This window comes from Aplysia californica, unplaced genomic scaffold, assembly GCF_000002075.1.
Source record: "Aplysia californica isolate F4 #8 unplaced genomic scaffold, AplCal3.0 scaffold00849, whole genome shotgun sequence".
Lineage (NCBI taxonomy): Eukaryota > Metazoa > Mollusca > Gastropoda > Aplysiida > Aplysiidae > Aplysia > Aplysia californica.
Window position 1 is genome coordinate 223261 of NW_004798119.1, and position 17275 is coordinate 240535.

The following is a 17275-nucleotide window of genomic DNA, read 5'->3' on the forward strand; positions in this document are numbered from 1 at the left end:
ATGATGATGATGATGATGATGATGATGATGATGATGATGATGATGAGTGCCGAAGATTAGAGGTGTTGCAAGAGAGTAAGAAACATAAAAAAGAAGGAGATATGAGGACAATAGATATTAAATAGGAAAGCAGGAGCAAACAATACCACAGCATATGCCAAACAACTACATTGGCTTGTTAAAACCATAATAATGTCCACATGTCCTTCCAAGTCATAATAATTTTTGTTTATTTATTTATTTTATTTATTCATTCATTTACTCATCTATTTATGTATTTATTTATTTATTTATTTATTTATTTATTTATTTATTTATTTATTTATGGGGTCTTTTTAAGTCGCAGCGTTACATTTGAGGACATTTCTCTCCCGGACGAAGGGCCTTCCTCTGCTTTACTAGAGGTGTTAAAAAATCGTATTTACAGCACAGTCCTTCTTTCTAACAATACTCGGCCAACAAACTACATAATGTGACAATAATAATCTATTATATATTTGGCAACTTGGAAACACATGTGTCACTTTTCCCATAAAACTACGACAGCTACAGAGTTGAAAATTGGCAAGTACTTGCAAAAAGATAGATAGATCTAGGTCCCCATGACGGAGCCCGATTGTTTATTTATTCATTTCCTGAATTTAGAACAATATATTTGACGAAAAGTTCCAGTATTTCTTTGGCCTTTATGATTATTCCACTGAGAAACGAAACAAAACTGTGGAAGTGCCGGAACTGATATTTCGCGAGGCGCATTTTGTTTGAGAGTTATTATCTAGATCTAATTTTTTGAATCTCTCAAGATTTATTGCTCCATTCCAGTAGAGTGTAAATTACCTGTATTACCTGTCCTGGGCAACAACGTCATGGCACACCGGACAGGTCCATAAGTGCTCAATTCCCCCCAGCACCAAAGCCCGCAAGGTATCCATACTGATTGTTCCTGTGGCTGTATGCTTCCGGGAAGCTGAGAATGTTTCGGAGTGTTCTATGGTCTGCTGGGGTAATAATATAGTGTAAAGCGCATAGAGCCTGCTGTTGAGCGGGGATTTGCGCTATACAAATGCTATCTATTATATTATTATTATTATGGCGACTTCTTTCCTTTCCAGATAATCGTTCCTTTCCAGTAGAGTGTAAATACAGTAGGCCAATGACTTTCAGTTGATGTGAATGCACTGATCATTCCTTTCATCGAAAGGGGGCCCAGCTAGTATTTTATGGTGTGACTCATGGGTGGCATGGGTCCCGACACAACTACAACGTGAAGCAGCCTGGTGGAATCAGGCTCTCGTCAAAATAATCAAAATGAAGGAAACTGCGTTTTTCCTCAGGTTTGTGAATTTTTATCAAATTTTTGTTTCTTTGGCTCAACACCTTTCATGCCCATTAAAGAACTCATTTCTGTGCGGATTTTTCTGAAAAGCGTGGATTAAAGGTACAGAAAATGTAAATTTTCAGTCACCAAGGACTCTTAAGCTAAGGAAATAACTAATGTTTGGCGGCCATTTTTTTCACTAATTTTACCTCTGAAAATAGGTGACCCCCACCTCCTTCATTCGCAAATATCTCGACTTGTATTCAAGATAAATGGATATTCTTTTCATACAAATAATGATAATTGAACAAGCTTTAACAGGATACCAATAACTCTACATGCCCAAAAATTGACGAGAGCCTGATTCCACCACGCCGCCTCACCAATGAGATTCGTCGAAACGTGATAAATAGCTTTTTGTGCTTTTTCCTTTTTCTTCCTCCAGATTTGGCTTACGGCTTTAGAGGGTGGGTTTATACGGCAAATCAACCTTAACCATTAATAATATTCAGTAAAACCTCGGACCCAATATGTTCAACGTCTTAACCGTGGTACGTATTAGCCAAAATGAGTAAAACTCCTAAATTGGTTTCAGAAAGAGATCATGACAGCCGATAGTACGATTTAAGCTGTACACGTCACACCGATGTTTGTCCGCCGGGGCCTGGCCAGGCTGAGAGGGACACAACATCCCAGCAGAAAGACCGAGATACTCGATAAAAATGTTCCTCCTTACTCGGGAATCGAACTAATCGTGTGCGTTAGACGACCAAGCATTTAACCGCTGCACCACAGACGCCGGAAGGTTGTGTGTGGAAGCGAAAAACGGAAAAGCCGGATAAAACTATATTATCCCCACGTGGGAATTAAACTCACTTCTTTTCTATGTAAGATGGAGTGACTAACCATAATATCACAGTAGAATTTGAGTAAAGAGAAGCACACCGAATCAATATCGGCAGTTTAGTGCTAGGGGAAAAAAGGGGGAGACAAACAGCCAAAAAGAAAAAGAGAGACAGTGAAGAAGTAGGATCTATCAGTGGAGCTCTCCAACCATCTATCAACAGTTATCTTTTTTTCGAAAGCAGTTTTAATCAAATTCGCAAGGTGACTCACTTGTCAAACTTACATGCTTTTTTAAAAATCAGGACTTTTACGGCACTTGCAACATATTTGATATTATACAAGTAGGCCTATCGAAAATACGATTTTCTACAAGAGAGTTCGAATTTGAGTAAAGTTATTAGTTTTAGTTTTAGTAGAGGTTTTAAGGCGCTCGCAACTGCATAAGGTCATATGAGTGCAAGAAGGTTAGAGGTGTTACAAGAGAGTAACAAACATAACAAACATATTAAAAAAGAAGGAGGGGAGATAAAGACGATAGATGTTTGATGGGAAAGAAGGAGCAAACCTCACTAGAGCACGCGGCCATCTATCGCAGTAACCCGTAAGATTAACTGCTATATCACAAATAATAACATAACCCAATCGCATCTTTTTATCATTTTCCTTTAATGATTTCAGACCAAGGATAGCGCGACAGTTCAGAAACACATACAGTCATCATTCAACTTCATAAATAACGTATAAATCATAGTCACAGGATTTACTAACAGAAACAAAGGGTTTTTTAAGGAAAAGAAACCAATCTCAAAACTGTGAGACAGACGCTCTAAATTGTTACTGTAACAGTAGACATTTTACACCCTCATCGACACAATTTGGATCATTTAGACGGCAGGCTGCTTTGACCCTGCTTGTCAATGACAAACCGGATTGAGAAGGATACAATGTCCCCAAGCAGAACAATTGAGATACTTGATAAAAATTCTCTTCACATGGGAATCAAACTCACATCTTCTGCATGTGACAGCGAAGCCTCTAGCTGCTACATCACAGATGCTGGGACTGACACTCCGTCAAATAAGTTTTAAATTTGAGAACAAATTGAACAAATTCAGTGAGAATTGAACTTTGAGAACGAGGAAGAAGAAGTGAGAATTGAACAAATGGGACAAACGCTATGAGAATTGAACAAATTCAGTGAGAACATGACAGAACAAATAAAATACTGGCTCAAATTCTAGGATAGACGACAATAGACTAGATCTAGTCATTTTAAAAAAAAGAACCAAGCACAGCAAAGGTATGGATACATTATCCAACTCGGAGAAAGAACAACAAAAAAAAACTAACAAAAAGCAAAATAAAGGGCAAGAGTTTGATAATCAGTTATCTCGGGAGTAACCCATATAGGAACCAACTGTTCTAATCCAATATTATATCAGGGCCAAACAAGGCTACCGTAAGAGACAGATCTATATTACAATTACAGTTTAAAAGAAAAAAAAATTCATTAACAATATATGTCCCATTCAGGAACTGATCTTGAGCCTCTTGTTTGTAAGGCCAAGAACATAATCATGAACCCTTTGAGCCCTGGCCAGTCCTACCCTATCCCCCTTGAGCCAAAAGGCAAAAGGACGACTGCACCTAAAAACCTGTGCATTTACTGCTCGATCAACTGCACACCACACTGCCCAAGTCACAAGGTCAGGGCTGCCAAATGATTTTTTTTTTTAAATGAAAATGAGCGGAGCATCATATCTCACCTAAACCGAACCTTGTAAAGCTTTTAAATGAGCAAACAAAAACATATTGTCTTACCTCTCCCCTATTCCAACGGATGGAAAAAAATGGGAAAAACCGGACATTTGGCATCCCTACAAGGTACTCATCGTGAAAGGCCAGATCTACAGCAGACCTCGGTCACAGATGTTGGTCTAGTGACCTAACTAAAAACTGCAGTTGTCTCTTGCTCACTATTATTTTTCAATGAGCTACTACACTGGTACCACAAAGGGCACTGCACTGTCAAATCAGGTCAAGATGTGCTTGGCAAAGAAACAAAATTCAGGGCACGAAAAACCCAAAATATCGTGAAACAAAACCAGCACTCTGCCAGAGTGGTAGAACTACAAATCTGTCGGAATCATTTAACTTTAACTCAACAAAGTACTCAAAAGCCTAATACTAATATATGTAAGATTTTAAAGCATAGAATGATGAATAAATAAAATAAGGAAAAAAAAAGACACTCAGCCAGTAAACTTGACTCTAATCCTACATATCATCGCTAGCAGACTAAGCAAACCTCAAGTCTAACAAGAAAGTCAAAGTACCTATAAAAGAAAGTGCAAATATTAAAATATTATCAACACTTAAGTATCATAGACTGGAACATATGCCACTCGCTTTCATCACAAAACCAGCTGCTTACACAGCACTCACAGTCAACATCATCAGTGAAAAATGTCACAAACAAATGAAAACAATTTCCTTCTCGGTTAATCCTACGCCTCAAACAAAAACACAAACTATCCATTCTCTAGACCAGGTGTCTCAAACTCATGGCTCCCAGGCTAACGGAGTCCAGCAGGATGATATGATGCAGCCCTGACTTGATGTTAAAGCTGAGTACATTTTATCTCACATGTACTTAAGTAGTAGTAGTATAGGGTTTTACGGCGCTCGCAACTGTGTAAGGTCATATCACATGTACTTTCATGCTGATGTGTTGTCCTGGATCTTTATATTTTTAATCACTTTTGGGCTACCATAGAACTCTCCATGTTTTGAACTGCTTTTCATTAAGATTGAGAAGATAAGATCAGTTGTAGTGTTAAAAAATATATATGTAAGTATAAGTAACCTTTTTGTTCGTTAGTGGAATACACGATGCCACCTCCAATGACCCAAGGGTACTTTGAGTTTGAAACTTCTGATCTACACGTACTCCTTAGAGCATTTTAGAAACATTAGAAAAATAAAACCGACTGCCACACACACAGATCCACAACATACCAGTGTGAACATTAAAGTCAACAATGTGAACCTTACACATATTTGTCAGACACAATGAACGTCATAGAAACATTCCACAGAAAAAAATAAAACCATCTGCCCCACACCCTAACACAACAGTTAGAACATTCTGTCAGACATAAGGAACACTCAAGAAACATTCCACAGAAAAAAATAAAACCATCTGCCCCACACCCTAACCCAACAGTTAGAACATTCTGTCAGACATAAGGAACACTCTAGAAACATTCCACAGAAAAAATAAAAATCAACTGCCGCACACACACACACACACACTCACACAGACCAACAGCATAACAACAAGAAGAACATGAAAGTCAACAATCTGACCCAAACATATTTGTCAGACAAAAGGAAACACTACAGCGCAACGTCCCTCACAAGACAGTCAAGGTTTTGCCGTGAAGGGCGAGGATATCGGCCGATGCGGAGCTGGTCAGGACGCCAGACTTGTCCTTCTTGGCGCTCAGTTGGACGCGGGTCGAGCTGTTCAACACGGCCGCTGCCTGCAACACGGAACATTACAGGCGTTTTAGATTTAATTCTAGTAAGAGTTTTATTGGCGGGTGATTGCTGGGTGCTCTGATGTGGTTCGCTCCTTCTTTCGTATCTGACATCTATCGTCCTTATCTCTCCTCCTTTTCTTTGTATGTTACTCTCTAGTAGCACCTCTGTTGTTTTAGTAGGTTTTACGGCGCTTGCAACTGCATAAGGTCAGATGAGCACCAATAGCACCTCTAATCTTCGGCACTTATATGACCTAATTGTGTTCCAAGTACTATAGAACTCGTACTAAAACTAAAACTAAGGAGAGTTTTATGGTGCTTACAACATTTATGTCAAATGGGAAAATCCGTGTAAAAAGTCTTACATAGAGACAAAATGTTGGAACGAATTAAGCCTTAAACTTAATTTGAGCTATATAAATGCAATTATTATTATTATTATCTTCTTAATTAATATTATCTTTACAATTAATATTATTATTATTATCATAATTATAACTGGCAGGGGTTTTCAACAGTTCAATAAAAATTCATATTACATTTTGTTTAAAAATATTTTTTTTAAAGAAGAAAGACAAGCTGGGTACCTGTGCCTGGAGCTCAGCCAGGGACAAAACGTCTCCACGCGGGTTCTCCAGCAGTAACGTCCCCTTCTTGCCTTTGCCCTCCACGTTGGCAAAATGGCACACCGGTCTGTCCACCACCTTAGCAGAGCTCTGACCACCGGAGGATCCTGGCGACGAGAGTGCCACGTAGATGGTCTTTTTGGCAAGAGAGTCCAGCTTCACGTCGGGCTTGAGTGGTTGTTTCAGAGCCGCGTCGGAGAAGAGGGAAATGTTGACACCTCTCAGGCCAAACACACACTGAGCCTGGGGGGGGGGGGGGGGGGGGGGAGAGAGAAAACAGAGATTGTATTTAGTGAGTCGCGAATCAACAACAGTATGACAACAGTTTAGTTTAGTTTTTGTATACTTCGACATCATGTCTAAATATGGTGCAAGTTCATTGAATGAAAATGACAAAATGTATGGCAAGGTGCAATACATATCGACATATATTATAATGTCTGGAAGGCATATTGAGAAATCGGTTTTAGTTTTTGTAGAGGTTTTACGGCGCTCGCAACTGCATAAGGTCATATGAGCGCCAAAAGATTAGAGGTGTTACAAGAGAGTAACAAACATACAAAAGAAGAAGGGGAGATAAGGATGATAGATGTTTGATAGGAAAGGAGAAGCAAACCACACCAGAGCACCTGCCAACCACCCACTGAGAAATCGGAAGGAGTCGGAAATCATTTTTTTATATATCAAGTTTGCTATGTACAAGCTTGTAAATGCAAAGGATACACATACATAAGGACAAATCAGGGACTTGAATATCTGTTCCATGTGCATGTATTTTGCCAAGTGCGTTGTTATATGCATTTTCTGGTCTCTTTTTCATAAAGAGAAGCACATTGACACAACAATGGTCATATAGCATAGCAAAGAAGCAAGACAGATAGACAGAAACAACAGAGTAAAGGAAAAGAAGCAGGACTTACCACTGGCACCCTCCAACCACCCGCGCATTTTTTCTGGCAAACATGATAATCGCACTTTCAGACTTCCACAGTTTGTGAGGGTGATCACCTATATGTGAGGCAGTGTGATGAAATCAGGTGCTCGTCAAAATAGAGAAACTAAAGAAAATGGCATTTTTCTGCCAGTTTGGGAATTTTTATCGAGTTTTTGTTTTTTGGCTTAACATCATTGTTGTCCAATTAAGAACACATTTCTGGGTGGATTTTACAGAAAAAACGCTGATTAAAGGCACCAAAAAATGTAAGTTTTCCATTTCCAAGGACTATCGAGCTATGGAAATAACTAAACTTTGGCAGCCATTTTCTCAGTAATTTTACGTTCGAAATCAGGCGACCCCACCTTCTTCAATCTCAAATATCTCGACTTCTATTCAAGATAAATGGGCATTTTTTTTCACCGATATCAAGACAACTGAACAAGCTTTTAAGATGACACCAATAACTAACTCCACATGCCCAAAATTGACGAGAGCCTGGTTCCACCACGTCGTGACACATATTATATTCCAAATCCTCACCTGCTCCACCAGCAAAGTCATGGTGAGACCATTGCTCCCAGCGGGGTTGTCCAACAGAATAGTGGCCATCGAGCCCGAGCGACCTTGACCCGCTCGCAAACCAACCAGCACAGCGTTGACGAAGCGAGAGTTGGGGGTCACCCCGGCCACTGCGGGGGCAGGAGCCAGGTCAGTCTGCAGGGCGTCGCCAGCCCCCGCCGTTAAGGAGGACGGCTGCGCTGGAACCTTGGCAGGGGAGATTTCTCGCTTGCCGCCCTCCGACCAGGTGATGGTGATCTCAAGGTCGTCTGTCTTGATCTGAGAAATAAACCATTTGGTTAGTTGGTAGTTTGCTAAGAGTTTTATGGCCCTTACCACACACAAGCTCATATATAAGTGTCAAAGATCACAGATATTACTAGAGAGTAACATACAAAGAAAAGAAGAGGGGAGATAAGGACGATAGATGTTTGATGGGAAAGAAGAAGCAGACCACACCAGAGCACCTGCAAAGCAATTGCGATCCAAGGGAAGTAATAACTAAAATTTAAAATCATGGGGAAGGCAAATATGTTACTGTTCTTGATTACATATACATATCGCGACCTCAGTGCTTTTTCGTAGTATCTCCATTTTTTAAACAATGAAAATGTGACATCTTCTTAAGCTCACTCTTACTTATGAACTGTTTTCACTGTTATTAAAAATGTAGATATGGCAAGAAAGCACTGGGGTCGCGATATACAAGAGCTATTGGAATATTTTCTCCAAGCACACATGAACTTAATAATTATAAACAAACACACACACAAAAAAACAAGGAAAATATCTTCCTCCAACCATCAGCAAAAGACAGACAGAAAAGGACATAAATTTTAAAAACCAGACACACGCGCACATGTAAATGCACACGCACACACAGACACATACACACACACAAACAACACACTCACGGGCATAGACTCTGTGATAATCTTCTCCCTCGAGTCAGGCACGGGGTAAGCTTTGAGCGGTTGTTTCACCGTGGAGTTAATGAACTCGGAGAACTCTTCAATGATGGCCACCAGCTTCTTGGCCGCCCGGTAGTACACCTCGATGTTGTCTGTGGGCTGGAGCTTGGCCTGGATTGGAGGGGGGGAAAGAAAAAAAAAATTTTTTAAGAAAAGAAAAAAATGGAAAAAAGGAACAAAAAGAAAATTTTTTAAAAAGAAAGAAAAGATTGCAGACTTTTTAAGCCCCATCAACGCTGTTCAGACCACTTAAGAGGCGAGAGAAAAATCGTCAGCTAGCTGTTAAAATGGGAGGAATTCCATAGTGTAAAGTATAATATTGTGTAAAGCGCATAGAGCCTGCTGTTGAGCGGGGATATGCGCTATACAAATGCTATCTATTATTATTATTAATTCCGTAACGAGCGACCAATATGAAATAGAGTAGAATAGAGGCTAAGCTTAGGGTTAGGGCTAGGGTTCGGGGTAAGGGTAGGGGTAATGGTAGGGGTAAAGGTAGAGGTAGGGGTAAGGGTAAGGGTTGGGTCAGAGTTAGGTTTAGATCTCTTCTTTATTGTTTTTGTTGGGGGGGGGTCGCTCGTTACGGAAGTCCTTCCGTTAAAACGTTGATACCTGTATTTGTAAAGAGCTCAGAGCCTGTGTTATTTATTTGGGGTAGAGCGCCATATAAATGTCATATATAGTCTAGATTCTATTACAAATTATAATTATTGAGTACTTACTCTAGAAGATGAGGAACGCGACTTTGGCATAGTGACAAAATCTTTGTCCAGCTTCCTCCACAAAACTTGTGAATATTATCAGAACAAATCTCCACAAACCACAAACCAAGTACTATAAATGTAGCTGTAGAAGTTTTACGGCCCATTCAACACACTCTATATCACTGCTTCAGTAGAAGTTTCCAACACTAACAGAGAAAGGTCACACACCACATTCTAAAGACTGCACTCTGTCTGAGAATCTTTTCTCCAAAATGGCAAAAACAGCTGTAGTCTGTAGTTTTTTTCTTAACCCCTGAGCTTTCACAGTAAAACAGTATTTTTCATTTTTTTTGGTACTTTTTAAGTTAACAGTCTTTGTTGTAGGGGTTTTTTTTTAATACTGAATTTTCATGGTAACACAGGCATATTTCTAAAGCACTTTCAAGTTTGCAGGTTTTTTCTTGTAAACTCCTGAACTTTCATTGTTACACAAGCTTTTCTTTGAGCACTATTAAGTTAGGTTGTTTTTTCTAAACTCCTAAAGTTTCACAGTTACAAAGGAGTTATTTCAGAGCACTCTGGACTTCCAGGAGCAGCCAGTCAAAAAACAAAGAACAATGAGAGTTCTGTTCACCATAAACCAGGCTCATATTGATTATAAGTTACTTAAGAAAGTATGTGGGAGTGTGTGGGTGAGTGAGTGTGTGTGTGTGTGTGGGTGGGGGTGTGTGTGAGTAAGTGCGTGTGTGTGTGTGTGTGTGTGTGTGTGTGTGTGTGTGAATATGCATAAGAGTGAGTGAGAGTGTGTGTGCGAATTACTGTGAGTGTGAGTGGTGTGTATGTGAGAGTGTGTATGTGTGAGTGGTGTGTGTGTGTGTATCTGTGAATGTGTGTGTGTGTGTGTGTGTGTGTGTGTGTATGCGGGTGTGTGTGAAAGTGTGAGTGTGCATGCGAGTGGTTTGGGTGGATGTGGGGGATTTTCTTCACTGGGTAAAAACAAAAACAACAACCAAAAAAAAAGTACAATATCCAGCAAAAAGTGGAAGAGTTGAGGGACAAAAGAAGCTCAAGAACCGTAACCCACCTTCTTCCTGAGCTTCTGTACCCTGTTGATGACCTCCCTTGCCACCCCCTGGTTCAGCATGCTCTCATCTGGCTGGGTGTCCAGTAGAACAAGGATCTGGAGAGAGAGAGGGATAACAATTTTTTTCATTTTTATTCTTTTAAAATGTAGGTCATTTTTTCGGTTTTTAAAATATTTTTTTTAATGTGGCTATTTTACGCCCCCTCATCAATACAATCTAAATCATTTTCGGAGGCCGGCTTTGACCCTGCCCGTCGGGGCCAACCTAGGCTGATAGGGATTCAACATCCAAGCAAAAAGACCAAGATACTTGATACAAATTCTCCCCGCTTGGGAATCAAACTCAGGTCTCTTGCGAGCAGTCTAGATGGTAGCACGAGAGCTTTAATCCAAGAATCAATACTTATGGAGAAAAAAAAGAAAGAAAACAGAAGAGAATTTCTTCCATTTTGCAACCCCTCCAAAGTAAAAAAATAAAAAATAATTTAAAAAAAAAATTTCAGTGCAAATCTGGCAGACTCCCCCCCTCCAATTTTAGTTTTAGTAAGAGTTTTGCTGCACTTGCAACACAAATAGGTCATGTTCGAGCCGAAAATTAGAGGTGTTACTGGAGAGTAACATACAAAGAAAAGAAGGAGGAGAGATAAGGATGATAGATATTTGATAGGAAAGAAGGAACAAAAAAATTATTATCTTTTAAATCAACAAACAACAAAAAGCACTGATGGACGACACAGAGACAGACAAACAAACACACACACACACACACTCACCTTGCCGTCAGAGTGAGCATCGTAGTGCTGGGGCGTATCTCCCTCTTTGTCAAAGTTGTACAAGATACGCAGATCTCCTGTCTCCAGGGTGTACCCTTTGACCTCGATGGTGCCTTCAGCTTGGAATCTGGAGGAAAAGAAAAAAAAAGGAAAAGTTCAAAGATGTACGAATGATACTGTCCAAGAAGACCACCCCTTTGCGACCTCAGTGCTTTTTTGTCGTATCTCCATCTTTTTGAACAGTGAAAACAGTTCATAACAAAGAGTGAGCTTAAGAAGAAGTCACATTTCTAATATTTAAAAAAAAGGAGATACGACAAGAAAGCACTGAGGTCCTGCATTGTCGAGGAGAAAGGTGATCATCTTAGGTCAACAGCGTCATTATTATGTAGAAAAACAAAAAGGGGAAAACGGTAAGTTTCAGCTTCAGTCAACGTTTTACAGCACTTGCAAAACAAATAAAGTCATATAAGTGTTGGAGATCAGAGGTGTTAACAGAAAGTAAAAATAATGCAACGAAAAGGAGGAAAGACATTTGATGACAAACCTTTGATAGGAAAAAAGGAACAGGTATGGGGCAGTCATTTTACCATCTTATTTTTAAAAAACCCAAACAAAACAAAACCAAACGCTTAGTAGAGGAGACAGCTTCACCCACTTCTCAATCTCCTCGTCAGTCAGAGCTTTGATGGCCGGAGTGACCGTCCCGAGGGCAGAGGTCAACTTCTGACCCAGCTGTCGGTGATCTGGCTCAGCCCGGAGACGCACGCCGTACTGGTCTTTGTCCAGGGTCACCGTCAGTTTGTGGACGTTCAGTTCCTGGGGGGGGGGGGGGGGGGGTTGGGAAGGAGGAGACAATAACATATTAGATTGTTCCAGTCAGGAAAAGCTTAACACTTAATAATAATTTTAAAAAAGCATTTGTATAGCCCCCCCTCTACAGCAAGCTCTATGCGCTTTACACTATTGTTATTACCCCAGCAGACCATAGAACACTCAGAAACATTCTCAGCTTCCCGGGAAGCAAACAGTGCAAGTGGTTGATTATGCGCTCAAACACTAATAAACTGGCAAGACCCTTCACTGTCTATAGCTAGGTACCCATTCCCACCGGGGTGAAGTGAGGAAAATTCGTGTAAAGTGCCTTTCACTTCCTTTGGTTTCTATTATGATCCCACTGGACACCAGGCAAAAGAGGAAAAGGTAGACCAAGAACAATTTACTGAGAGAACTTTATCAGGTGGGTGATGGGAAAAGGCTTGGATAATAAGGTTTTTGAGATTGGGAAGCCAAATTATTATTTTTTTTAAAAAAACCCTGAAAATGAGCGGAGCGTCACATCTCACCTAAAACGTACTTTGTAAAATCTTTAAATGAACAAACAAAAACATTTCTCTTACCATTCCCCTTTCCTTTGTAAGAGTAAGAAAAAACCGGAATAAGCCGGAATAACCAGAGATTTGGCATCCCTGTTGAGAGCATCCGAGGAGCAAAATTAGTGACGAACCCTGCCTGTCTATGTCTGTTTCAGATATGGCGCTTGAGGGAGGAGAAGGACGAGGAGGAGGAGGAGGAAGAGGAAGAGGAGGAGGATGAAGAGGGGAGGTACTTTGTAGACTTTAATCGATAAACTTTCTCTCACCTCCAAGATGTATTTCTCCAAGGAGACGAGATCCTCTTTCGCTTCCTGGTTCTTTACAATGGCCACCACCTCTTTCAAAGGATACTGTGGAAACAGAAGAAGAGCAATGAAAATAACACTCTGAAGTGGCAGACCTGAAATAGCTTTCCTCAGGAATCTTCACTAAAAATAGGGAGTGTGTGGGGGGGGGGGGGGGATCAGTCTCCAAAACTCCAGTAGATTAAAGATGATGTAACCAAAAAAATCAGTCTCCAAAACTCCAGTAGGATAAAGATTATGTAACAAACTGACTGTGGCAAATGAACATGTATATTACAAATGCATGCAAATTAGCGAAAATAAAAATGTGTATTTTCACATTATTAACCATTAGTCATGAAATTATTGCGAATAAATACAAATAAAAATGTGTAATTTTCATGACATTTACAGCATGGCAAAGAAGTTGAGAAGTGGGTTGTTGATGAGTGCTCAGGGGTAGTTTGCTCCTTCTTTCCTATCAAACATCTATCAGCCTTATCTCTGTTCCTTCTTTTCTCTGCATGTTTCTCTCTACTAACACCTCTAATCTTCAGCACTTATATGTCCTCATTGTGTTGAAAGTGTTGTAGAACTCTTACTAAAACTAAACTCTCTTGCAACACCTCTAATCTTCAGCACTTATATGACCTTACTTTTTGTGTTGAAAAGTGCCGTAAAATTCTTACTAAAACAATAAATCAAAGTTTTTAAAAAGCCAGAGAGCCGCTCACCTTCACCGGCAGAGTTTTCCTGTCTCTGATGACTCGGCCCAGCTCGATGACGCTCTGCATGCGGGAGACGGCCGTCTCTATCTTCTGGTGGATCAGTTGCTCCCTGCGAGTACACGAGAACAGAGATGAAAGACGTGAAGAGTGTGGGGGCAAAACGTCATTTGCCACAAGAGGAATAGTCACAATTTTCCATTTCCATCACTTTCCGTCTTAATAACAACAATAAACAAAGATAATAATGATACAATAATAATAACAATAATTATAATAATAATACTAATAATAATCATAATAATAATAAAAAATAGCATTAGTACAGCGCATATTCCTGCTAAACAGCAAGCTTTATGTGCTTAATAATCTACAATATTACCGAAAAGAACACTCCGAAACATTCTGGACTTCCCATCATCTGTTGTTCCACTCGTCCTGTGTTGTCCACCTATTCTATTGTCACCATAAACGACTGTAGACACACAGTACAAAGTGGAACCAGGAGAAGAGTCTCAGAGTACGATGTACAGTATAGAAAAGTGGGAAGACATGGAATAATGTGTGGAGTGAGCTGACAAAATGAGTTACTTCTCGAATCTGAGCCCAGGGGAAATAGACACATCAGGCTTATAGGGGAAGTTTTCACAATTTATGAAAGCATGAAATATTAAAAAGCATGTTAAACTGAAAATATGACATCAATTGAAAATCTAAAAATTTGACCCTAGTGTCGATTTTCGGCCAGTCTCTTCATTTGTGGATTGCGAGAAGAAACTCATTTTGTCTGCACACCTCACATATCAAAAGGCTTGTCCTGAAAATGGTAACATGAACGGAAAAAAAGGCAGTGATGACGACAAAGAAGAAAGAACTCGTCGCTCGTGTTTACCTCGGCTTGGGCAGCATGAGGAAGTGGATGCTCCTGGCATCTGTCTCCCCGGACAGGTCCAGCATCTTCCTCAGGCCTTGGTAGATGGTCTCTGTCAGGAACGGGGTGAATGGAGCCTGGAACACACACACACATTTATGCATTACCATGGGGACACACACATAAATTCTCATGGTTACTCACACACACATATTATGGGGAGCATGCCCACACATTACCATGGTCATACACACACATATTACCATGGTGACACACATACAATGCCATGGTCGCACACACACACAAACATAAATGGGGAGCATGCCCCACCCCCTCCACTTTGAAATGCGCCCACCTATAATGGTAGCATCTGTGGGCTTATCAAATATTCTTTAGAGAGCCGATTACATCACAGGGTATCCCTGAAGAGTCAGAGAGTCTACCCACTATACCAGCGACTTACCATCATCCTACAGATAGAGAAGATGACAGAGCACTAAGACTACCCACTAGACTACCAACTCACCATCATCCTACAGATAGAGAAGATGACTAAGGAAGCCCACTAGATTACCAACTCACCATCATCCTACAGATAGAGAAGATGACTAAGGAAGCCCTCACCATTATCCTACAGATAGAGAAGATGACAGAGCACTAAGACTACCAACTCACCATCATCCTACAGATAGAGAAGATGACAGAGCACTAAGACTACCAACTCACCATCATCCTACAGATAGAGAAGATGACAGAGCACTAAGACTACCAACTCACCATCATCCTACAGACAGAGAAGATGACAGCGCACTAAGACTACCAACTCACCATCATCCTAGAGATAGAGAAGATGACAGAGCACAGAGTCTCCAAGGCCTTCCTGCAGTCCTCTCTGCCCGTGTCACCCTGCAATGGCAAGTGGAAGCATTCTTGTAAGTACCAAAAGTTAAAGGAAAAAGTATATCATCAGCCAGCTGTTAAAATGTATGAAGCCCAAAAGCATTTTGAAATTTTTTTTAAAAATTCAGTTTCTTAATCTTCGGTATTGGTTGCATGTGCTCTAGGAATATTTTGTCGAAATCCAAGTTCTTTATGTAGAAAAAAGTATTTTAAAAAAGACAATGTGGGTACAATTGTTATAAGAATGAGACTGTTTTTTTCTCTCTTCTATAAAATTTTACTTTCTGGGTTTCATACAATTTAACAGCTAGCTGACAATATGGAGACTTGAGTAATGTTTAAATTTTGTGACATTATTTTTTAAAAAAATTTTTTAATGTACTGTTGACATTCTCATTAAATTCTGTTTAGGCCAAAATGTCACAAATAGTTTTTTAAAAACCCAGAGCCATTCAAATAACAGCCTTCCATCCTGCCTGCAAATATTGAACATATTCCGGTGTGTTATGTCCAAAATCTACTTTGCAATGGCACTGCTCTTGTGGTGATGAGGTCATTATAACGGCCAAGACAAATTTCTACCTGGGAGATGAATAAAAATTGTCATTGCCAATGTTTGCTCAAATCAAGGAATTTGGCAATAGCTTTCAGCTGCTGACACTTAGTTCCTGCCTAACATGAGTCTCTGTTTCATTTTTAATAAGAGTATTCCAGTATTTGCAACACTAACATTTCATACACGTGCCATTACACGAGTCTGGAACAACATGAAAAACTTACCTTTAACCTCCTCCGGTTCATGCGGAGATACCAGTTGGTCAGCTGATCAATGAACTTGACCAGGCGTGGGGTCACAGTGTACAGACGGTATTCTGCAGGAGACACAAACAATCTGGACATTAGCACTGTAATAATCAGAAAACTTGGGAGAAACAAAATAGTCAAAATTGTCCGAGGCAACCATCATTGCCAAGAAAAAACGTGATTGTCTAAGACAAGTGGATGTCTTGGACTGCTTCATTATAATTTAGAAGAAAAAAAAATGTAAGGGGGAAAGTTATTTGTACCGGTGTTCGTCAGGGACAGGTGGCCATTTGAGCAGGTTCGACCATACCAGCATAAGTGTCTGGTGCGAGTAGAAGAAGAGGCAGAAAAGAGTCAAGCATCAATGTTTTTGATTGCACCACAAAAACTATAATGACTATATCAACGCAGTGATGAGAATACAATATGTGAGGCAGCGTGGTGGAATCAGGCTCTCGTCAAAATAATGAAATAAAAGAAAACAGCAGTTTTCTCCCTGCTTTACAATTTTCATCAAATTTTTTTTTTTTCCTCAACACCTTTTATGTCCATTTACAAACACATTCTTTTGAGGCTTTCACCGAAAACGTTAATTAAAGGCACAAAAATATAAATTTACAGTTTCCATGGACTCTCCAGCTTTGGAATTTACCTAGTTTTGGTGGCCATTTTCTCACTAATTTTACCATTTAAATCAGGTGACCCCCACCTCCTTCAATCCAAAATATCTCGACTTCTATTGAAGATGGATGGGTAATTTTTTCATTGAAAGCAAGACAAATGAACAAGCTTAAAGACGATACCAATAACTCAATATGCCCAAAAATTGACGAGAGCCTGATTCCACCACGCTGCCTCACATATCAATATGAGAAGATGATGATAATAAGAAATACCACTATGTAAGAGAAACACACCTGAGGCACACGCACAGACACATGCGCACACACACA

At 40.0% G+C, this 17275-nt stretch overlaps 1 protein-coding gene across 3 annotated transcripts in view; it reads right to left on the reverse strand.

The window, feature by feature from the left end:
• Nucleotides 1-3888: 3888 nt before the first annotated feature.
• LOC101860698 (isoleucine--tRNA ligase, cytoplasmic) overlaps nt 3889-17275 on the reverse strand; it is a 27385-nt gene continuing 13998 nt past the window's right edge. For all 3 annotated transcript variants that reach the window (XM_005110069.3, XM_005110072.3, XM_005110070.3), the window contains exons 21-32: nt 16299-16390; nt 15447-15524; nt 14640-14755; nt 13757-13859; nt 13005-13088; nt 12021-12181; nt 11363-11489; nt 10590-10685; nt 8745-8912; nt 7813-8109; nt 6297-6578; nt 3889-5709 (exon numbers count right to left, since the gene is read on the reverse strand). In XM_005110069.3, coding sequence (XP_005110126.1) covers nt 5581-5709; nt 6297-6578; nt 7813-8109; nt 8745-8912; nt 10590-10685; nt 11363-11489; nt 12021-12181; nt 13005-13088; nt 13757-13859; nt 14640-14755; nt 15447-15524; nt 16299-16390 — 1733 coding nt within the window. In that variant the 3' untranslated portion in view covers nt 3889-5580. The remainder of the gene's footprint in view (nt 5710-6296; nt 6579-7812; nt 8110-8744; nt 8913-10589; nt 10686-11362; nt 11490-12020; nt 12182-13004; nt 13089-13756; nt 13860-14639; nt 14756-15446; nt 15525-16298; nt 16391-17275) is intronic.